Here is a 17,737-nt window from a genome sequence, read left to right as displayed (position 1 = left end):
GACGCCGGGCCGGTGGCAGACGGTGATTTCCCGGCTCCCGAGACGTCGCCGTAGAAATTCAGCCCTCGGCTACGGGCACGCCCGGGACTGCGGGATGGCCGGAGAACGCAAGGCGGGTGCAGGCCTGGCCGCCCCCTCCGCGGAGGACCGGCCGGGGGTTCTGGTCGTGAAGGTGGAGCGGGAGGACCGCACCTCCGCGGCTGCTGCAGCCGGTGCCCCGGACCACCCCGCTCTGGGCCCCGAGCGCTCCCGCCAGCGCTTCCGAGGGTTCAGCTACCCCGAGGCCGCGGGGCCGCGGGCGGCGCTGGGCCGGCTCCGGGAGCTGTGCCGCCTGTGGCTGCGGCCCGAGACGCGCAGCAAGGAGCAGATCCTGGAGCTGCTGGTGCTGGAGCAGTTCCTGACCATCCTGCCCGGGGAGCTGCAGGCCTGGGTGCGGGGGCAGCGTCCCGAGAGCGGGGAGGAGGCGGTGCTGCTGCTGGAGCATCTGGAGAGCCCGCGGGACCCGCCCCGGCCGCAGGTAGAGGCTGGTGTCTGTCCGGCCACCGGCTGCGCCTTCCTAAGTCTCCGGCCCCAGGGAGGGGCAGCTCCTTACGGTCCAGCCGTTCTCAGGCTCTTTGAGCCAGGAAGCGCTTGGGCAGCGAGGTGAAGGCCTGGGACCCCTTGTCATAATAAATAGGGCTCCATAGCACTTTCTTAGGAGCATTTCTTAGTTATATTGACATACAGCGAGCAAAGCACTAAGCGAATTTGCGGTGCAGTTCCATGCTTTTAAGATGAACCCACAAACAAGCAAGAAAGAGCAGGGGAGTGTGTGATGGTGACGCATGGCTCACGGTGTTTGCCTGGTGGCCGCGTGCTGTGAAGCAGCCGCAGTTTCTCGAGGTGACACAGTTCGCGGGTGCTTATGCCACACTGTGGAATCCACTCCCAGTGGAAGGAAATACTCAGCTCCTCCGAGAAGCTAGTAATAAAGTTTCCTCCTCTTGAGGTTGGGGAGCTACTTGGGAAGGAACCTGTGGGCCACAGCTGGAAGCCCGGGGTGGCGGGGTGGTCCTGAGACTATGCTCCCTTTGCATAATCCTGTGCCCTGTCTCTCCCTCTGGGGTAGATAGAGTCTTCTCACTGGTAACTGGGCATCCAAGGTTCTCCAGCTGACCCCAGAGCCTGCTAGTCCTGAAACAGTGAGAAATCCTTTCCGATCTCCCGCTTCTGGCACTTCATGCGTTATAGGTGACGTGGGGAGTTCTGAGCTCACCTGTGCGAATCAAAGCTCATGAACGTGCCTTGAAAACAGCTTCACTACAAACGTGCCGCTGAATGGGACTGTCCCCTGTGCCAGACCCTGTGTCAAGTGACTTCATGTCCTATGATCTTACGCACTGGTTCCTCAAACCCTGAACTCATTATCATCACTTTGCAGGTGAGAAAAGATGAGGGTTCTCTTTGCACCCGTTCCCAGAGTTTTCATAAAAGCTCAGTGATGACTGTGTGCCTGGGCCCTGGCGCCCTCCTGCCTTGCTCGCAGGCACAGTGTTAGCTGGGTGAGCTTGGGCCCCCTGCTGAAGCTCTATGCCTCAGTTTCCCCACGACAAAATAGTGATAAGGCTGTTGTTATGTGCGCAGAGGGAGCTAATACTCACAAAGCTCTTAATAACAGTGCCTGGATGTTCATGGCAGGCACCTTAGCAGTGTCTCAGGAATATAAGTGAATGGCTTCTAGGTTCCAGGTGGTGACCAGGGCCGAGAAGTCCTCTGTTACAAGATGGCCGTGTGGACACCAGCTCCCAGGTCACAAAGTACGCCGTTCCAGCCCATGAAGCCTCTGCTGAAGCGTGACTCTCTGGGACCCCAGGCCTCCCCAGACCGAGGTGAGGATTATCCAGTGCAGACTTTACCCCTCTTCATGTAAGGGCTGCCTAAAAGACAACTCTGTTGAAAGGTACTTCAGGTGCCTGTCACAGGGCTAATTTACTTTGAGACTGAGATTAAAAGGGAAATTGCAAACTGTGGTGAGAAGCTTTCCTACCCAAGCCTAGACATCATGAGCCTTTATGGAAGTTGGTGTTTGAAATGGATCGATTGTTTTTTTTTTAAACATTTATTTATTTATGCGTGCAGAACTGGGGTACTGGCCAGAGGCTCGGGGCGGTGAGAGGATTCACCAGAGACAGAGTGGTGAGCAGAACAGGCAGATCAACAAAGTCCACTGCTGAGGGGAGCAGCGGGCGGGCCAGGAGAGGTCTGCCACACCATGTGGTCACCTCCGGGGCAGGCGGGGATCGGAGTCATGCAGAAGTGGTTTTCAGCTTCTTAGTGCTGTGCTTTAACCTGCTGCGCCACCAGGGAGGGCCCCTGGGTCGACTGTTTTTACCAGTTTGCTTAATTTCTATTCGTGTGTGGTAACCCGTGTCATCAGTAAGTGTGCAGTGGCACTAACACTTGTTAGTGTTAGTAGAGAAGCTACCGTCCCAGTAATGTAATTTTTAGATATCCGGAAGTGCTACGAAGAATGTAAATAAGCTAATGAGCATATTCCAGAGACTGTAGTGCTGTTGTCCGTCACAGAGCACAGATCCTAGAAGTCCTTAGCCTTGCAGCAGAACATGTGAGTGCTCACCTCAGGAAACGCCGTAAGCTCCCCTGTGGCCTTGGGCAGGTCCCCCAGGACCACAGCGGACGGCAGCCAAGGCATCATCCTCTCGACAGTCTCTTGCCCATTGGGTTTGTTTCCTGTCTCCTGCTGAGTCCATCGCTTGGAGGGAAGCCTGACATCTTCACTTTTCTCAAACCTGAGTCGGTTCCACGGGAGCAGATTCCCGTTCCCTCCTTGCCAGCTTGCCCAGCCTTTCTGACCCTTAATCTTTTAATATGAGAGCGGGAGAAGCCCTAACGGCTACCAAAGAGGTTTCGCAGCAACCCGAGCCCTCTCGTCCCTTCTCTCATACAGTTCAAGACCGCGACTCTCCAGCGGCGAGCTTGGTTTGGTTTGCGCCTGCAACACACGTCCCTGCCGAGGCTCCTCGGGCGTGTTTGCTGTGCCTGCGGAGTGCACTCTGTCCGCGTCTCGAGAGAGATGCACGTTCCAGCTTAGGAGCATGCTCTGCGGCAGGAGTGCATGCCGGGGAGATCTCGCCAGAGCTTCTTTCCTTCTCAGTTCCCCAGGTTCCTGAGTGGGCCCCGGCAGGGCGCTGCAGAGGAGACGCGGTGGTAGCAGCCAGGCCCACCCCAGAGTCCCAGGTGAGCTGGACCCCGCCTCCCCAGGCGCCCAGCGCCTCTCTGCTGTGGCTCCAGACACCCCTTTCTCCCTGCGCGCCACCCTCGCCCTGGGGCCCGAGGGCCTGACTCTGTCCTCTTCTGGCCTCCTGGGGCCCGCTTTCCAGGTCTCCTCTTTTAGTCCTGGTGGGGGACTGTGTGCTCCCCTGACCTATACCCCGTCAAGTTGTTCATCAGCGGGGGTTTCTTCAGCAAGGGCAGTTAAAACAAATAAAAGATTTTGTTGTGCTGGTGCATTAGTTTTTGTAAAGGCATCCTCGACTGTAGGGAGAGAAAGACCCGCCCCTGCCCTCTAGGAAGCTGACCTTGGAGGCCGACGAGGCCTGTGCTTTCAGTCTGAAGCTGATCCGGGGCACAGTTTTTACCTGACCTGCACTTTCATTTCTAACCCAGTCTTTGGCTTCCGGCTTGAAAGCCTCAGCGTTTGAAGCCCTGCAGTGCCCACTCCCCCTGGGTCCTGTCCACTCAGGCCTAGACTCACTATGCTTTGAGCTAACATAACGGGGCTCCTCCCCTCATTTGCCAAAGCACATCGAGTCATTCGACAGGCTTGACAGTTCCGGGGCCCATTTCACCTCCGATGCTTAGAGTTGCGCCAAAGGGCGGCTCCTCGGTCGCCGATTCCTTCCGTCAGAGGAATGCCCACTTCCCAAGAGTGGCCCTCAGCGCCGTGGCCGCGCCACAGGGGGGGTCAGCAGGGCCAGTGCGGCCCACCCGCTGCTTCAAGCCCCTTTCCTGGAAGCACTCGGTCTTCACAGGCAGCGTTGGCAGTGATCCCGGGCAGGAGGAACTCGGTGGGCTTTGGTTGTTTCAGGGGCTGCTGAAAGTGGAAGATGTGGCCCTGCCTGTGCCCCCCGGATGGACACAGCCGGACGCGCCCCGAGAGGAAAGGCAGGGCTGCGGCAGCCCGGGCCCCCGGGGTAAGTGGGGCCCTGCGCTCTCAGACGCTGTCTCGGCGTCCTCGCGTATTCGAGCCTCCTGGGCTGTTAGAAGCAGGTTCCGTTTCCACCTGGGCCAGAAACCCGGTTTCTGACACGCAGCTGTTAGCCAGCCTGTGACTGGCTTCTCAGCCCCTCCGAGCCCGGCCCTGTGCACCTCCCCCGCCAGCGCCTGTGGGCGAGGGGTGGAGCAGCGCCAGCTCACAGAAGGTGCGGGTCTGGCTCCAGGTATGTGCCCCCCCCCCCGTCCACTCCCTCCCCACGGCCACGCAGCAGTGGCCAGTGAGGGGCCTCTGGGGGACGGGGACGACGATCGTGTGAGCTGATGGTCAGCTTGGGGCTCCCGAATGCAGCGGCGGACCTCGGGGAGGGCTCACGCGCGGGTGCTGGCCCAGGTCAGGGTCACACAGCTCCGCTCCAGCGCCCCTGCCCCCCGCAGGTCCCCAGGCACAGTGGCCGGCCTGTCACTGAGAGCGCGCAGTTCCCAGCGCACACATTGCTGTTCCTTCCAGAAGCCTCCAGAAGTGCCTCCACCTGCTTTGTTTGCGCAGCCCTGCCCGGTCCTCCCAGTGTGGCCTGGGGCGCGGGCGCCTCCCTGTCTGGGAGCCCAGAGCCTCCGCCGCCCGCCCAGCCTGGCCCGGCCTCGCCTGCCTCTCCTTCCGCTCTCATCCCACTTGGACCCCGCCAGGGCCAGCTGCATCCTCAGGCCCCCTCCCCAGCACTCCTGTCCTCCCCTCCTTGTTCCTGCCGCACCGCCGGCCTTGGCGGTCATGACCAGGGTTGCCCGGCTGCCCGGCACTGGCCACGGGGCTTTCCTGGGCGCTGTGCCAGCTGCTGCCTTTTGTGGTTCCAGGTGGGGACCTGCGGCCTCAGCTGACCGGCTCGCCTGGGGAGGAGGCCGCCCCGGAGCAGGAGGCTGGGCAGAGCCCCGGCGCCCCGGGGGAAGCTGCGGGCCAGTTGTCCCCCTGCGCGGAGGCTGAGCGCGCAGTACCGGCCCGGGGCGCGCAGAGGCCGGTGGGGCGCCGGCGGCACGTGTGCCGCGAGTGCGGCAAGAGCTTCGCGCAGAGCTCTGGGCTGACCAAGCACCGGCGGATCCACACCGGGGAGAAGCCGTACGCGTGCGAGGCGTGCGGCAAGACCTTCATCGGGAGCTCGGCCCTGGTCATCCACCAGCGCACGCACACCGGCGAGAAGCCGTACGAGTGCGGGGCCTGCGGCAAGGTCTTCAGCCACAGCTCCAACCTCATCAAGCACCAGCGCACGCACACCGGCGAGAAGCCCTACGCGTGCGGGGCCTGCGGCAAGACCTTCAGCCAGAGCTGCAGCCTGCTGGAGCATCACAAAATCCACAGCGGGGAGAAGCCGCACCAGTGCCTCGCGTGCGGCAGGGGCTTCACGCGGACGTCGTACCTAGCGCAGCACCAGAGGAGCCACGTGGGGAGAGGAATCCCGCCCCAGTGAGCGCCCCCCGCCGCCGGGCTCTGCTGAGCCCTCCGGGGTGTCTGGGCGCCCCGCACCGGCCCCCCGAGAGCCGGGGGCTTCCTTCCCCGACAGCCAAAGCTCTTGGTCAGAGAAGTGGATTCTGGCCAAGACGGGTGAGCCGCTGCATTCTGGAAGGTGACTGGAGGCACCTGGTTTCCGGGAGGCTGGTGCGGGGCGCCCAGACACCCCGGAAGCCCCTCTCCCCATGGCTCCTCTCACCCGTTGGCCAGCCTGTCCTCCCAGCCAGCGCTTCCCGCCAGCCCGGTGGCCTGTGGGCTGCTGCTCTGGGCACATCACACATGCTGCCCGGCAGAAACCTGCGCCAGGTGATGGGCGGGGGCCCCGTGCGCCCTCCCATCATGGCTTCCCTGCAGGTGCTTTCATCATTTACTAAATGCGCCGTGAAAGGGCACTCAGCATTCTGAAGCCCAATGTGGTCGAGACTTCTAAGGCGTTTCTCACTGAGGCCACTTGTGTTTTGCTCCAGTTCCCAAAGGTTCTAGATTCCAGGTGGCTGTGCAGTCATCCCAGGCCGGGCAGGCTCACTGTTGGTTCGGGCAAACGGAAAAAGAATCTTGGAGCCTAGGTATACCTGATGTGCCTTTACGCTGGGGCACTGGCCCGGCTACTCCGGCAAGCAGCAACTGCGTGGAGTCCACCCTCTCCCCCACCCCCATCTCCACGCTGTCCTCCAAGCTCAGCCAGGGTGTCTGTAACGACAGGTGAATGAACCCTGCGCTCTGGCTCTGGGCGTGGCTGTAATTACGGTGTGTGCCGCTGCTTCCAGTCCTAAGTGCTTTCTTACGGTAACGGCATCACATGTGGGAGTGAAACCGGAGAAGGCAGAGCTCTGGCGGTGACTGCACAGACCGGCAGTGAGGTTAAAAGGAGCCTGAGTTAGCCCACGCTCCTCACACAGTCCAATCTAGTGTATTTATCGCCGAGTACATATGGCTGTTAGATGGGGAGGGGTCCATCTTTCTTGTCAACCTAAGCCTTCTAGTAAGAATGCCTTAACCTTCTGCATAAGACATCATAAGACAGCTCTACCCATGGAACCCCACTCTTGGCTGCTTATTTCACATTTTCCATTCTTTGGAGAGTAACCCTTCGTGTTCAGGTAAATAGAAGTCAAGGCAGAGATCACTGACTGTGGATTTGGATATAAATTCTGTGATGCCCAACAGCTCACTGCTCACCCTCTCCTGATCTTGGCCCCACGAACACCGGGACACCTTCCTCCCAACTTGGACCCAACACTGCACCCAGGCTTTGCAAACTAAGTTTAATTTCTTGCAGTTCACAGGCTTCACGTCAACTACTGGTAACAGGTGTCATCCGTGTATTCAAAACTGCTCTGTGCTTTGAGGACAGGCAGACAGGTCAGAGGCAGCCAAGGAGAGGTGCTCGAATATGGGCAGGAGGAAATGTGAGTGCTCAGTAGCTCATGGGGAATCCCGAGTATCAGACAGAAAAGGTTCCACAATATCCAGGTGGTCAACAGGTGCAGTCACGACTGTGCTGTGCGTTTATCAAAATAATTTTGTGATTTCTCTTTTTTTTTCACCCAAACACCTGATGAACTCTTCAAAGATCGGTACCTTCTTCCTAGATGTCTGTCTGTCACTGGCTTCCAGCTTCTCAGGCTCTGCAAGAAGAGTCTGCCTCTGAGGAAATCCCTGACCTTTCCTGTCCTCATGTCCCTTTTCTGGGTTCTTCCCAGAAGTCCCATTCAAGTTAGGGACTTGAATACCACAGGCCTCTCCCTTTGTCTCTTCCCCACAGGCTTCCATATCCGGCATATAAAGTGGATACAGGGCCACCGTCATGCTTTTGAAAATGGCTTTAGGAATGTAGTGTTGACTAGCCAGTCTACCTCAGGTCTCAACACAAGCCGTGCAGAACTCCAGTCCGCCTCCCTCTACATGACGGACTAGCTGGTGATCGCCAATTTTTTCTACTTGGATAGAACAAAAAGAGCTTTTGGTAAATAGCCTTTCTATACGCGTTCTCAGTTTTGATAAAGAAGTATCTAATCCTGTAGAAGGTGGTTTCTTTGCTTTCTCCTCATGGAAACAATAAATGGACTGACAGTTTACCTCAGAGTTGTGAGCATCTGTGTATCTAAATAAATGCTACATAAGGCAGCTGAAAATTTTGCTCTTGGTAGAGAAATGGAAATTTAACACTTCACTAGCCAAAACCTCTAAATAAAGAGCATCTTTAAAGTCTCTATAACAGCATTGTTCACTCTATCTGTCAGCTGTGGTTCCAGCTCCGTTTTTCATGAGAACTCTAATAACTGAGTAAACTGGGTTTATCTGCTTTTCTCCAAACACCCTTTTCCTCATCATAGCCAGGCTGGATTCGAGGAGTTCAGATGAGGAGCTGTCATTCTGTCAGCTTTGTATTCCGGTATCCACTGTGCACATTTTGAAACGAAGTTGCTGCTACAGGAAAATGTTGGGATGCCTACTTATATTCCTGCCTATTCTGTGTATTGTATTAGGAATTGGGTTGTCATCCAAATCCTCTGCATTCCTCTGCAAATCCTTGTTTTTATTCCAACTGTAAGGCACTTCAAGGTTTTCAAAAACCTTGAGGGAAAATCCCTTTCCTCTGGATTCTTAGCACAACAGTCAGAAAGTCAGCAGTTTGAGGTCGGTGACCTTCCAGCTTTTCACCGTTTCCCTCTGTCCTCCCATCAGCAGCGAGAGCCGGGGAGGGGAAGTCTGCAGTCTCCTAGAGCCGTTGATGGCTCGGCCGGCCGGGAGCTGGCGTGGGTGAGACATGCGAGAAACCTGCAGCCTGCCGGCATCCTATTCGATGAGGGAATCTGGAAAAGGACGTGCTCAGCGAGGTTTCTTTCTTCTGTATTATTAAAATAAATCAAGTTACCTCAGCACCTGTTGCTAGAATGCCAAACACTCCTGCGCCCCCTTTTCCTATGTTCACAGCCATTCAGCCTGCAAACCCAATCATTTGTCACGGCTGTGCTGAGCCACTCCAGGAGTACAGCTGACAGTGAGTGAACACGCCCTTGACTCTGCGAGCGCCTCTGCCCTTGTGTGCTAAGTTTTCAAATGTGGTCCTGCTTTCAAAGTAGATTTAGAAGCTGGTCATTTCTAAAGCAGCATCTGTACTTCTGCCAGCCAGCCTGTGCCACTGCTCTCCCCGCGTGAACTTGGTTCATCCCATGAACCTCTGCTTCTTCCTCCATCCCTGAGTCGCCTCTGGGCCAGCCAGAGCGATCCTTTTAAAATTTAAGTCAGCTCACACATCCTTTCATGCAATACCCTGCACTGGTTTCTGTTTTCATCCAGATTATCAGCCCAAGCCTTGCAGACACCAATGGGGCTCTTCAGAATGCCTTCCTGTTCCTCTGTCTCCCCTCCTTTCCCGCTGCCCCCCTGGCCCCAACACACTGGCCTCCCTGTTTCTTCAGTGACAGGCAAACAGCCACTTGGCTAACTTCTTCACCAATACCCTTGCATTCCACTCAAATGCCTTCCTTTCAAGACGACCTTCTATCACCTACTTGGCTAGGCCTGTTAGCACACTAGCCCCCTGATCTTATCCTGCTGTCTTTTGACATTATCGTTTTATCACCTCTCGTACTTTATAATACACTTATCATGTCCATTGTCTGACTCCCTCAACCACAAAGACAAAGCCCCACAAAGGCAGGGATCTTTGTGTCTTACCATGTATCCCAAGCCCATCAAGTATGTCCAGTCATACAGTAGGTGCTTAATAAATATTTGTTGAAGACAGGAATGAATGAATGCAGCAGCGTTTTTCTTTTCTCTTGCCCCACAATCAGAAGCAACATTTTCAGTACTGGAGAACCCAAACGACATCTCTATGTTCTGGTGTACCAGTGCAGTTGCCGTAGGTTATAGTATCAACCTTTCAGACAATAGCAGGACTCTGCAAACATCAACAAATTAGAAAATAGAATGAATATGATGTCAATAAACCAGATAATCCAGAATAAACTTTAAAAAAAGTTGAAACCATTCCCGAGATACACATATAAGCAAATGACATTCATGGGAAGACCAATGTCATACAGACTTCACTTCTCCCAGCCTACAAATTTAATATGTGGTAACAGTGCAGGTGCTGACGGCCTTTTGTTTTGAAAGCCACAACTGAGTCTAAAGCCCCTTTGGAAAAAATAAACAATAGTCAGGTGAACTCTAGGAATGAAAAGAGCCAAAGAGTGACTAGGCCCTAAATCTGGAAACCATAGCATCAGGATAAAGGTTGGATCGAGACATAAGGGAGGGGACAAGAAGAGAAGGGGCCTAAAGGAGACTTCATAGTCGTGACCTATTGTTTAGCCTGCAGGCTTCCACATGATTCTTTAAACACCTACCATCAAATGCTTGTGCATGTATACTTCAAAGACCTCTCGACAATTTAAAAAATATCAAGAAGTATCCATTATGAAATTATGAGGTAAAGATATATTTAAAAAAAGTTGATTTTTTGGCTTTCAACCATTTCCTTAAAAAGGCTTGTTAATTGTTGGGCTTGCGTTTTCTTTTCGTTGGAGGATTGGCTTATTATTGAGGTTGGGGTTCTGGGTAACTGTCAAAAAAAGTTGGATCCTTACCTTTACCTCAGGATAAACAGGAAAAATTAAACAGGAAAGCATAAAGCCATCAACCAAAATCTACACAGAAACGTTTTGCTCCCGAATTCAGTCAAGCAAAGAAGAAATGTTTGAACAGACTTCAACTAGGAGCTTTCATTCCATCTTACTGTATCTTGGATCTGTACACAGGTAACCATAACCTTGAAGATGGGATGGAAAGCCCTACAGGAGTTTCAGGTGAGAAGGGTAAAGGAGGAGCTCTGAGGTCACCAACATGAAGCCTGAACCACTATCAAAATACTGGGATTTGGAGTCAGCAGCCCCGGGGTTAACGGAAAAGACAACGGCAGATATTAATGTTAGGGGAAGTTGTGTGAAGGCATACGTAAACTCCATCTACCCTGCAACTTTTGTAAAGGTTTAAAATTTAAATTTTTTAAGTCTAAAGTAATCAAAATAAAAGGACTACTGAAAATAAGGAAGTCCAGTGTTTAAACCTTGGCGCGGAGGCTTAGATCTTCTGTGTCTTCAATTCCTCTTCCACTACTCACTTTACAGTGTGCCTGTTCCAGGACCAACTGTCGTTAAGTAACTGAAAACATCCTGCAAACACTGAAGCATGTAGCTCACAGGCTGGCGCAAGAGAGGGTAAGGTGGGTGTTGAAGGACACAGCGAGATGAAGAGGGTTCATCACCTAGATCCTGGTTACGGGGACACAAAGCACCCTCATCTTGCTAACCACCAGCAGGTCCCGTGTGATCTCTCTTAAACACAGATACAGTTTCCAGCCCTGTTGGCTACAGCAAGGCTGTTACTCCATCAGGAAAGTAAGGTCATTGGGGAGTAAGTATGAACTAGTAAGAACCAGAAGGGGTATTGGAAAGAGAGGCAAAAGAGCATTTCAAAACCCCCTCCAAAATCTTCCTCTTCAGAAGCCCCAGTAAGTCAGTGCTTGTTCTGAATACATTTTGTGGAGACAGGGAGAAAGACAGTTTCTAGTCTGAACCTAGCCCACCGGATGGGGCCACTGATCTGGGAAAGCGGCGTGTGGCAGGACTAGACCATCTCAGCCACTGTGCGGGTCTTCTGGTGGCGGCTGAGGTTGCAGTGGTGGTTGAAGCTTTTCCCACACTTGCTGCACTGGTGAGGTTGCTCCCCATGTGACTCCTCTGATGCTCAATGAGAAACGATCGCCGACTGTAGCTCTTCTCACCCTGGCTGCACTGATAGGGCTTTTTGCCCTGTGAATTCTCTGATGCTGGATAAGCCCTGCGCTCTGGCTGAAGGCTTTTGCACACGCCTTCCAGTGGTACCACTTCTGTATGTTGTGGATGCCTCGGTGATTAAAAAGACCTGAACTCTGGCTGAAGGTTTTCCCACACTCATTACACTCCTAGGGTCTTTCTCCAGTGTGAACTCTTTGATGTTGAATCAGACCTGAACTGTGAGCAAAACTTTTCCCACCTTCGTCACACTTGTGCGCCCCCTTTTCTGTGGGGTTTCTCCCGGGCTTCTCTATCTGGCCTACTTCTGTACGTTGAGGGTCCTGGTCTATCCATAAAGTACTTTCTGATGTGGACTCCACTCTCTGAGGACAGTCTTTCCTCAGCACAAACTCTCCATCTCCAGTGTCATTCCATCTGAAACAAGATCAGCAGGTCAGTGTTGTTCCTGAGCCGACAGGTCAGCGTGTACACAGAAATACAATGTGCATATCACAGGATGTCACCCTACATCAACGGGGGAAAGCTGGAAAGAGAAGGACCAGTACAGTAACATCTTCCTCTAGGTAACTCCAGAAGTTTGCCCTCTTTGGAGAAATGCAGCTCAGCCCATCACCAGCCCCCCCCCCCCAAGACTGTGCTGGAGAGAATTCTGGATACTACTCCAAGGAGATGGGACTGAAACACTAGAACAGGGGAGCGAAGGCCACAGAGGGCAACAAGGCAGGAGGCTGAATGGAAGGATGGAATGGACCCTGCCTGCCCAGGCTCTCAGACCTTTTGGCCCCAAAAGGCCAAAAACCCAAAACCTAGGGCTACTGCAATACAACACCCACACATTAGGGGGCTGTGACATAAAGCAAAAATAGAACAGGACAAGGGAAATTATGAGGCTATGGTTGGGGTAGACAGGTTGTAATATAAAGTGGAAAACTAAAGAAGGCGAGAGTTGAGAGAAAACTTGGGTACAGTGAGGAAGTGAGCCCCGTTATCTGAGGTGAGGGCTTTCCAGGAAGGGAGATGGACCAGAGCAAACACCTTGCACTGTGATTGCGCCCGGGATGGTCATGGGTTTGAAAATCAGAAAGTCCTACCTTAGCCATGTAGAATGACGGAAGCTTAATTCTTGTGCCATGAATGAATGAATGAATACAAGAGGTAACTTTCCTTGGAGAGGGTCACTTTGAGGCTCCCGACCTCATTAGGAGGGAAGGGGAGAGGCCGAAGGGCAAACTTCAGAGAAGTCTGCCTGACTCAGACTCTTTACTGGGTCCAAGACAGCTCCGCAGCGGGAACCTGCAGGAGCAGGTTGGGAACCTGCAGCTACACCAGAAGTCGCTTGTGGCAGTTGCTCCTCAAAGCCCCTTATGTAAAGTGCACTTCCTGGGTTGTGTAAGGGACCAGTCAGGAGCTACGGGGCTGACTGCTAAGTGGTCCATCCGCCACAGGATTGAAAACTGGTCCTATCAGACTTGTGGGCGAGACACCCTGGAAGAGAATATAAGCCAGGATCTATGTGAGCGAGCTGGAGACCACACCAGCCCCTAGAGAAGACAGCTCCAACCTGCAAAGCAAAGAAGCACCCAGCAGCTGACCTGAGGAGGGAAGAGAAGTCCCGGACTCTGCCCCAGACTGCCTTGATCCTGTCTGACGTTGCCTGAGAGGAGCACAAAAGGCCTGGGCCCGGTATCTCAAAGAACTGCTTGTTGCTGGCGAGACCCACTCGCCCACAAAGACCTGTTACCACTGGGTGTCTCTGACGCTGATGCTGCGCGACTTAGTGGCCATCACTACTGGCTAGAGCTGTCTGGCACTCCTGGTGTGTGAGGTGTTGCTGAAAGGAGCACACGCGAGCAGGCTTGGAGGAGGGCGCTTAGCTGGAGCCAGCTGCCGGGCAGGACTCCAAGGAGCAGAGAGACGGCACCCAAGGGACACTGTGATACCAGAGGGTGGCAGAGGGAGGAAGGGTCACAGCGCAGAACAGCAGAGGCGGAATGTGAAGAAAAGGAGTCAAGGCCAGGTGACCCTTAACTCGCACAAACAGGACATGGGGGAGTCCTTGTGGCTGTGACATCTGTCTCTACCTGGGTGCCCTCAGCAGGCCTTCCCTGCCTACCCGGGCTGGCGGTGACTGGCGGAGGCCATCGCTGGTACGACCTGGGCAAGAGAGTGCCACTTGTGGCCAGTGAGCGCTTTCTTTCCAGTTTGTAAAACGAAGCCCGTGGTGGTTCCTGGAGCCTAAAGTCTCTCCCGATAGAGCATGCAGGTGAAAACTGGGCCCTGACCCAGGCGGAGAGTGAAGGCTCGGTGGTGTCAGCTGCCCTGGAAGCACTGTTTCTTGAGAGCCAGCTCCTTGTCTGAGTCTGCGGGGTACCATCGGGGGACAGAGAGACGACTTTGCCCTCTGAAGTTAAGTGTCTACAGAAATACTTCCAGGGGCCTCCCTGGACCTTACAGTCTCAGCGCTATCAGGCCATCGCAGCCACTGCGGCCTGAGTTTGATCCCCAGCCAGGGAGTGACCCATAGGGCACGGGAGACCTCTCTTGTCTCCCGGCTGCTCCCCTGAGCAGGAGATTTCAGTAAATCTGCCTGTTCTGCTCCCCACCCTGTCTCTGTGAATCCTCTCATCCCAGCACCTCTGGCCTACACCCCAGTTCTTGTATGCATAAACAAACCAAAGAAATCTTAGTAACTAAAAGCAAACACTTCCAGGCCGAAGCGGGAGCGGGGTCTTTCTAGAGCGCCCAAATCCAGGGCAGACAAGCAGTGGATACAAGGACTCCGGAGACCCTCGGCCTTTGCTCCTAGCAAACCTCGCTTCCTACTTCATGGGGTCCATCAAGGTCTCTCCAGATCTTCCAGCAAAATCACAGCCTCTTCCCCACTTTCTGGACGCTGCCCCCACACCCAGGCCCACAGTCCCTGGGCAGGACAGTCAGGAACTGCTCCAGTACCAGCGGCTCCAGGATCTGCTCCTTGGAGCTCGTCTGGTCTCCAGCGCAGTGGGCACAGATCCCCAGCCCGGCCCGGCCCGGCCCGGCCCAGCCCAGCCCAGCCCAGCCCATGCCCCTGCTCAGCGCCTAGCTGGGCTCCGAGGTCTCCTGGTAGCCCAGCTGTGAAAGCGCCTTTGAGAGCTTTCTTTTACCAGCGGATTACTCCGTCTTGGTTCCTGCGTCTGGGAGGGACTTTCCACTTCCACTTCCTGTGTCACAAGTTTTCCCCTCTGCAGGCGCTTCAGCAGCCAAGGATAAAGCCTCCTTTGAGTCTGTCTTCATGTTGACCTTGGTCGCTTAAAATCACACTCCAGCTGGAGATAAGGCTCAGAAACAGGCGCCCTCCTAAACAGTATTCAAAAAAAAAAAAGTTTATGTAGTAAAATAGCAATTGCTGGACCCTCCCTGGTGGCTCAGCGGGTTAAAGCACAACACTGAGAAGCTAAAGCCACTTCCGCATGAGTTTGATTCCCACCCCAGAAGGTGACCCCAGGGCGCGGCAGACCTCTCCTGACCCACCCGCTGCTCCCCTCAGCAGTGTGCTTCGTCGATCTGCCTGTTCTGGTCCTCACTCTGTCTCTGGTGAAGCCTCTCACCACCCCTGCACCTCTGGCCTGTACCCCAGCTCTATATGCATAAATAAATCTTAAAAAAAAATAGCGATTGCTGATGGTGGGAATTGTGTAACATCTGTCTATAAGCAACTGTGATAGACCTATAGTAAGGCTCTTACTGAAAGTAAAATAGATGGAGGAAAGAATAGAAAATCATCACAGGATTAAAACCTGACTCACAGGGAGTTGAGGGTAGGAGGGGTAAGCACAGAAATCAAGACCCTTATGTGCCAAGGCCTGGATTGCAAAGCATAAGACCCAGCAGGTAGCAGATGCTGTAGGCAGGGTCTAGAGCGCAGACCCAAAGGTCAAGATTTGAAGGCTGAGCCACTGTAGCATCTCTGGTCCCTTTCAAATTCTACAAAGCTATCCAAAACCAGCAGCTATCTGTGGGCTCCCAACATCGAGCCCTCCCTGCCAAAAGATGACAAAACCACCCCCACCAAGGGCAGCTCTTCCTGCCTGCTTGCATCTATGCAAGTGTCTTCTGCTTTTGTGTCCCTTTTCTAATAACCCTTCTCCTTTTTAAGATTATTTATGTATGCATTCAGGAGCTGAGGTACAGGCCAGAGGTGTGGAGGTGAGAGGATTCACTGGAGACAGAGTGGGGGGCAAAACAGAAATCCACGGCTGAGGGGAGCAGCGGGGAGACAGGCGAGGTCTGCTGCGCCATGCGGGTCACCTTTGCCGGGGTGGAACTTGTACTGCAGTGGCTGCTGACAGCTTCACAGTGCTGCGCTTTAACCGACTGCACCACCAAGAAGGACCAAAAAACCTGCTCTTTAGATGTAACTAACATCTCGTGTTGTGGAGAGCAACCCGTGCCGCTGAAGGGGGGTCTGGTGAAACCTTTCCCAGAGTGAACCCAAACACCCTGCACTCCACACTCAGCAATGCCAAAAGATATCAAATGGCTGGGCGACCAGAGGGAGGGCCATGCACAGTGTAAGGGGTGTAAGAATGGAAAATGTAAATGACGCCCCAAAAGCACAGGCCGGGCCCTGCCTGGTGGGTCGACAGTCAAAGCGCAGCACTGGGAAGCTGCTGGGGGCCACTGCGCACGAGTTCCATCCCCGCCCCAGAGGTGACCCACAGGCTCGGCAGACCCCTCCTGACCCGCCCGCTGCTCCCCTCAGCAGTGTGCTTCCTCAGTCCGCCTGTTCTGCTCCCCGCTCTGTCTCTGGTGAAGCCTCTTGCCTCCTCCACACCTCTGGCCTACACATCAGTTCTTGCGTGCATAAATAAACAGATCTATAAAAAAGAAAAAAACAGGCTGTTGTGACCTAGACCTGGATTTCCATTTCATTCTGGTTCTAACATTTACTAATTTGTGACCTTGTACCAATTTCTTGCTTCTTTCATGTGAAAGAGCAACAATACTTTAAGATTCCTGGAGGAGTTGAGAAGAAGCATTACAATGTTCAGATATAAACTATATACAAATCAAGGTAAAGAAAGAATGGATATACTGTTCCTCTTCCTATCTGTACTTGAGATTTAAAAATCAGCCCTCAAAACAGCAGTGAAGATGGGTATCCTTTTCAATAATTTACAGGTTGAGGGCCCTCCCTGGTGGGTTGGAGGCTGCACTGGGAAGCGAAACTAAGCCAAGCCTGGCAGCTTCAGAGCTGAGTTCCATCCCGGCCCCGGAGGGGACCCACAGGGCCCAGCAGACCTCTCCTGTCTCCCCCGCTGCTCCCCTCAGCGGTGTACTTTGTCAATCTGCCTGTTCTGCTCCCCGGTCTTTCCAGTGAATCCTCTCACCGCCCCTGCACCTCTGGCGTGTGCTCCATTTCTGTATGCATAAGTAAATAAAATTTTTTTTTTAAATAAAACTTTGGTAGATTCAAAGACCTGTGACTTGTCTACACTGCTGGGTGCTTCCTAAGAGTTAACAACCAAGACTGCAGACACAGGGCCAGACAGATTTAAACCCCTCAATTGCCCCCCTGAGGCTGGATTACAGTCTATTTCACTAGATAAGAAATGTTAGCCAAGGGAAAGGAAGCAAGTTGCCTAAGGCAACTTGGCCTCTGTGAGGCCAGGGCTAGGGAATCCAGAGAAGTGCATGTCCAGGCAATGCCCGAGATGGGGGGGCCTGTGTGTTCCCCAAATGTCTAGAAGTGCAGCCCAGCACCTATACCCCCATCTAGGGGCTCCGAATGGGGCCTGGAGTGGGAGGGGAAGGATATGGGCATTGCCAAAGTCCGAGAATCAGCTTTTAGAGCGGCCAGGTGAGAGGGCATGCTGGCTCTCCAGCTTTCAAGGGGGTTGGAGAGGTGCTTAACCTTCCTCCTCGAGCTCTCGGTCTCCCGCAGTGAGTTTCCTACCCTGAGTCCTAATCCTGAGCTGTGCTGTGACCTGGGGACCTTGCGCCGCAGCACAGCGCTGACACCCCAGCAGCTGGGGAGGATGAGCCAGCCCGGGGGGCAGCCTGAGCACGGGCCACAGCCCCTCCCGGCCCCCGCCCCGACCTGGTGCAGACGAGGCTCCAGCTCACACCTCCCGACCCCAAGGCCCACCCGACCGCAGCGCCCAGGAGGACTCGCCAGACCGGGAACCGTGTGCGCGCGCGCGGCCGGGACAATGGCGGGCCCGAGAGCCGCCCC

At 54.2% G+C, this 17,737-nt stretch overlaps 2 protein-coding genes across 2 annotated transcripts in view; one reads left to right on the top strand and one right to left on the bottom strand.

Annotated features, from left to right (window-relative positions):
• The first annotated feature begins 9 nt into the window (after window positions 1–9).
• LOC101623605 (zinc finger protein with KRAB and SCAN domains 4) lies at window positions 10–9,470 on the top strand. The gene is made up of 5 exons (XM_004695438.2): window positions 10–517; window positions 1,721–1,868; window positions 3,155–3,237; window positions 4,088–4,193; window positions 5,065–9,470. Exons 1-5 carry the CDS (start codon window positions 95–97, stop codon window positions 5,670–5,672), a joined length of 1,368 nt encoding a protein of 455 aa, XP_004695495.1. The 5' UTR covers window positions 10–94; the 3' UTR covers window positions 5,673–9,470.
• Window positions 9,471–11,353: 1,883 nt separating this feature from the next.
• Window positions 11,354–17,737, bottom strand: part of ZSCAN9 (zinc finger and SCAN domain containing 9) — a 12,793-nt gene continuing 6,409 nt past the window's right edge. Inside the window, 8 exon segments of the mRNA XM_012734641.1 lie at window positions 11,354–11,457; window positions 11,460–11,540; window positions 11,543–11,937; window positions 12,615–12,717; window positions 14,365–14,442; window positions 14,445–14,513; window positions 14,607–14,639; window positions 14,642–14,723. Of these exon segments, the coding sequence (XP_012590095.1) occupies window positions 11,354–11,457; window positions 11,460–11,540; window positions 11,543–11,937; window positions 12,615–12,717; window positions 14,365–14,442; window positions 14,445–14,513; window positions 14,607–14,639; window positions 14,642–14,723 (945 nt within the window).

The sequence above is a fragment of the Condylura cristata genome, unplaced genomic scaffold (assembly GCF_000260355.1).
Source record: "Condylura cristata isolate star-nosed mole 26May11 unplaced genomic scaffold, ConCri1.0 scaffold00063, whole genome shotgun sequence".
Lineage (NCBI taxonomy): Eukaryota > Metazoa > Chordata > Mammalia > Eulipotyphla > Talpidae > Condylura > Condylura cristata.
Note: the sequence above shows the minus strand (reverse complement) of the source record. Positions and strands in the feature narration are given on the sequence as shown.

What these genes read in the sequence shown, in the direction of transcription:
- LOC101623605 (XM_004695438.2), top strand. Translation starts at nt 95, where the DNA reads ATGGCCGGAGAACGCAAGGCGGGTGCAGGCCTGGCCGCCCCCTCCGCG. An exon ending in CCAGGCCTCCCCAGACCGAG is followed by an intron (nt 1,869 to 3,154) that starts GTGAGGATTATC and finishes TTTCCTTCTCAG; the next exon opens with TTCCCCAGGTTCCTGAGTGG. An exon ending in CGGCAGCCCGGGCCCCCGGG is followed by an intron (nt 4,194 to 5,064) that starts GTAAGTGGGGCC and finishes TTGTGGTTCCAG; the next exon opens with GTGGGGACCTGCGGCCTCAG.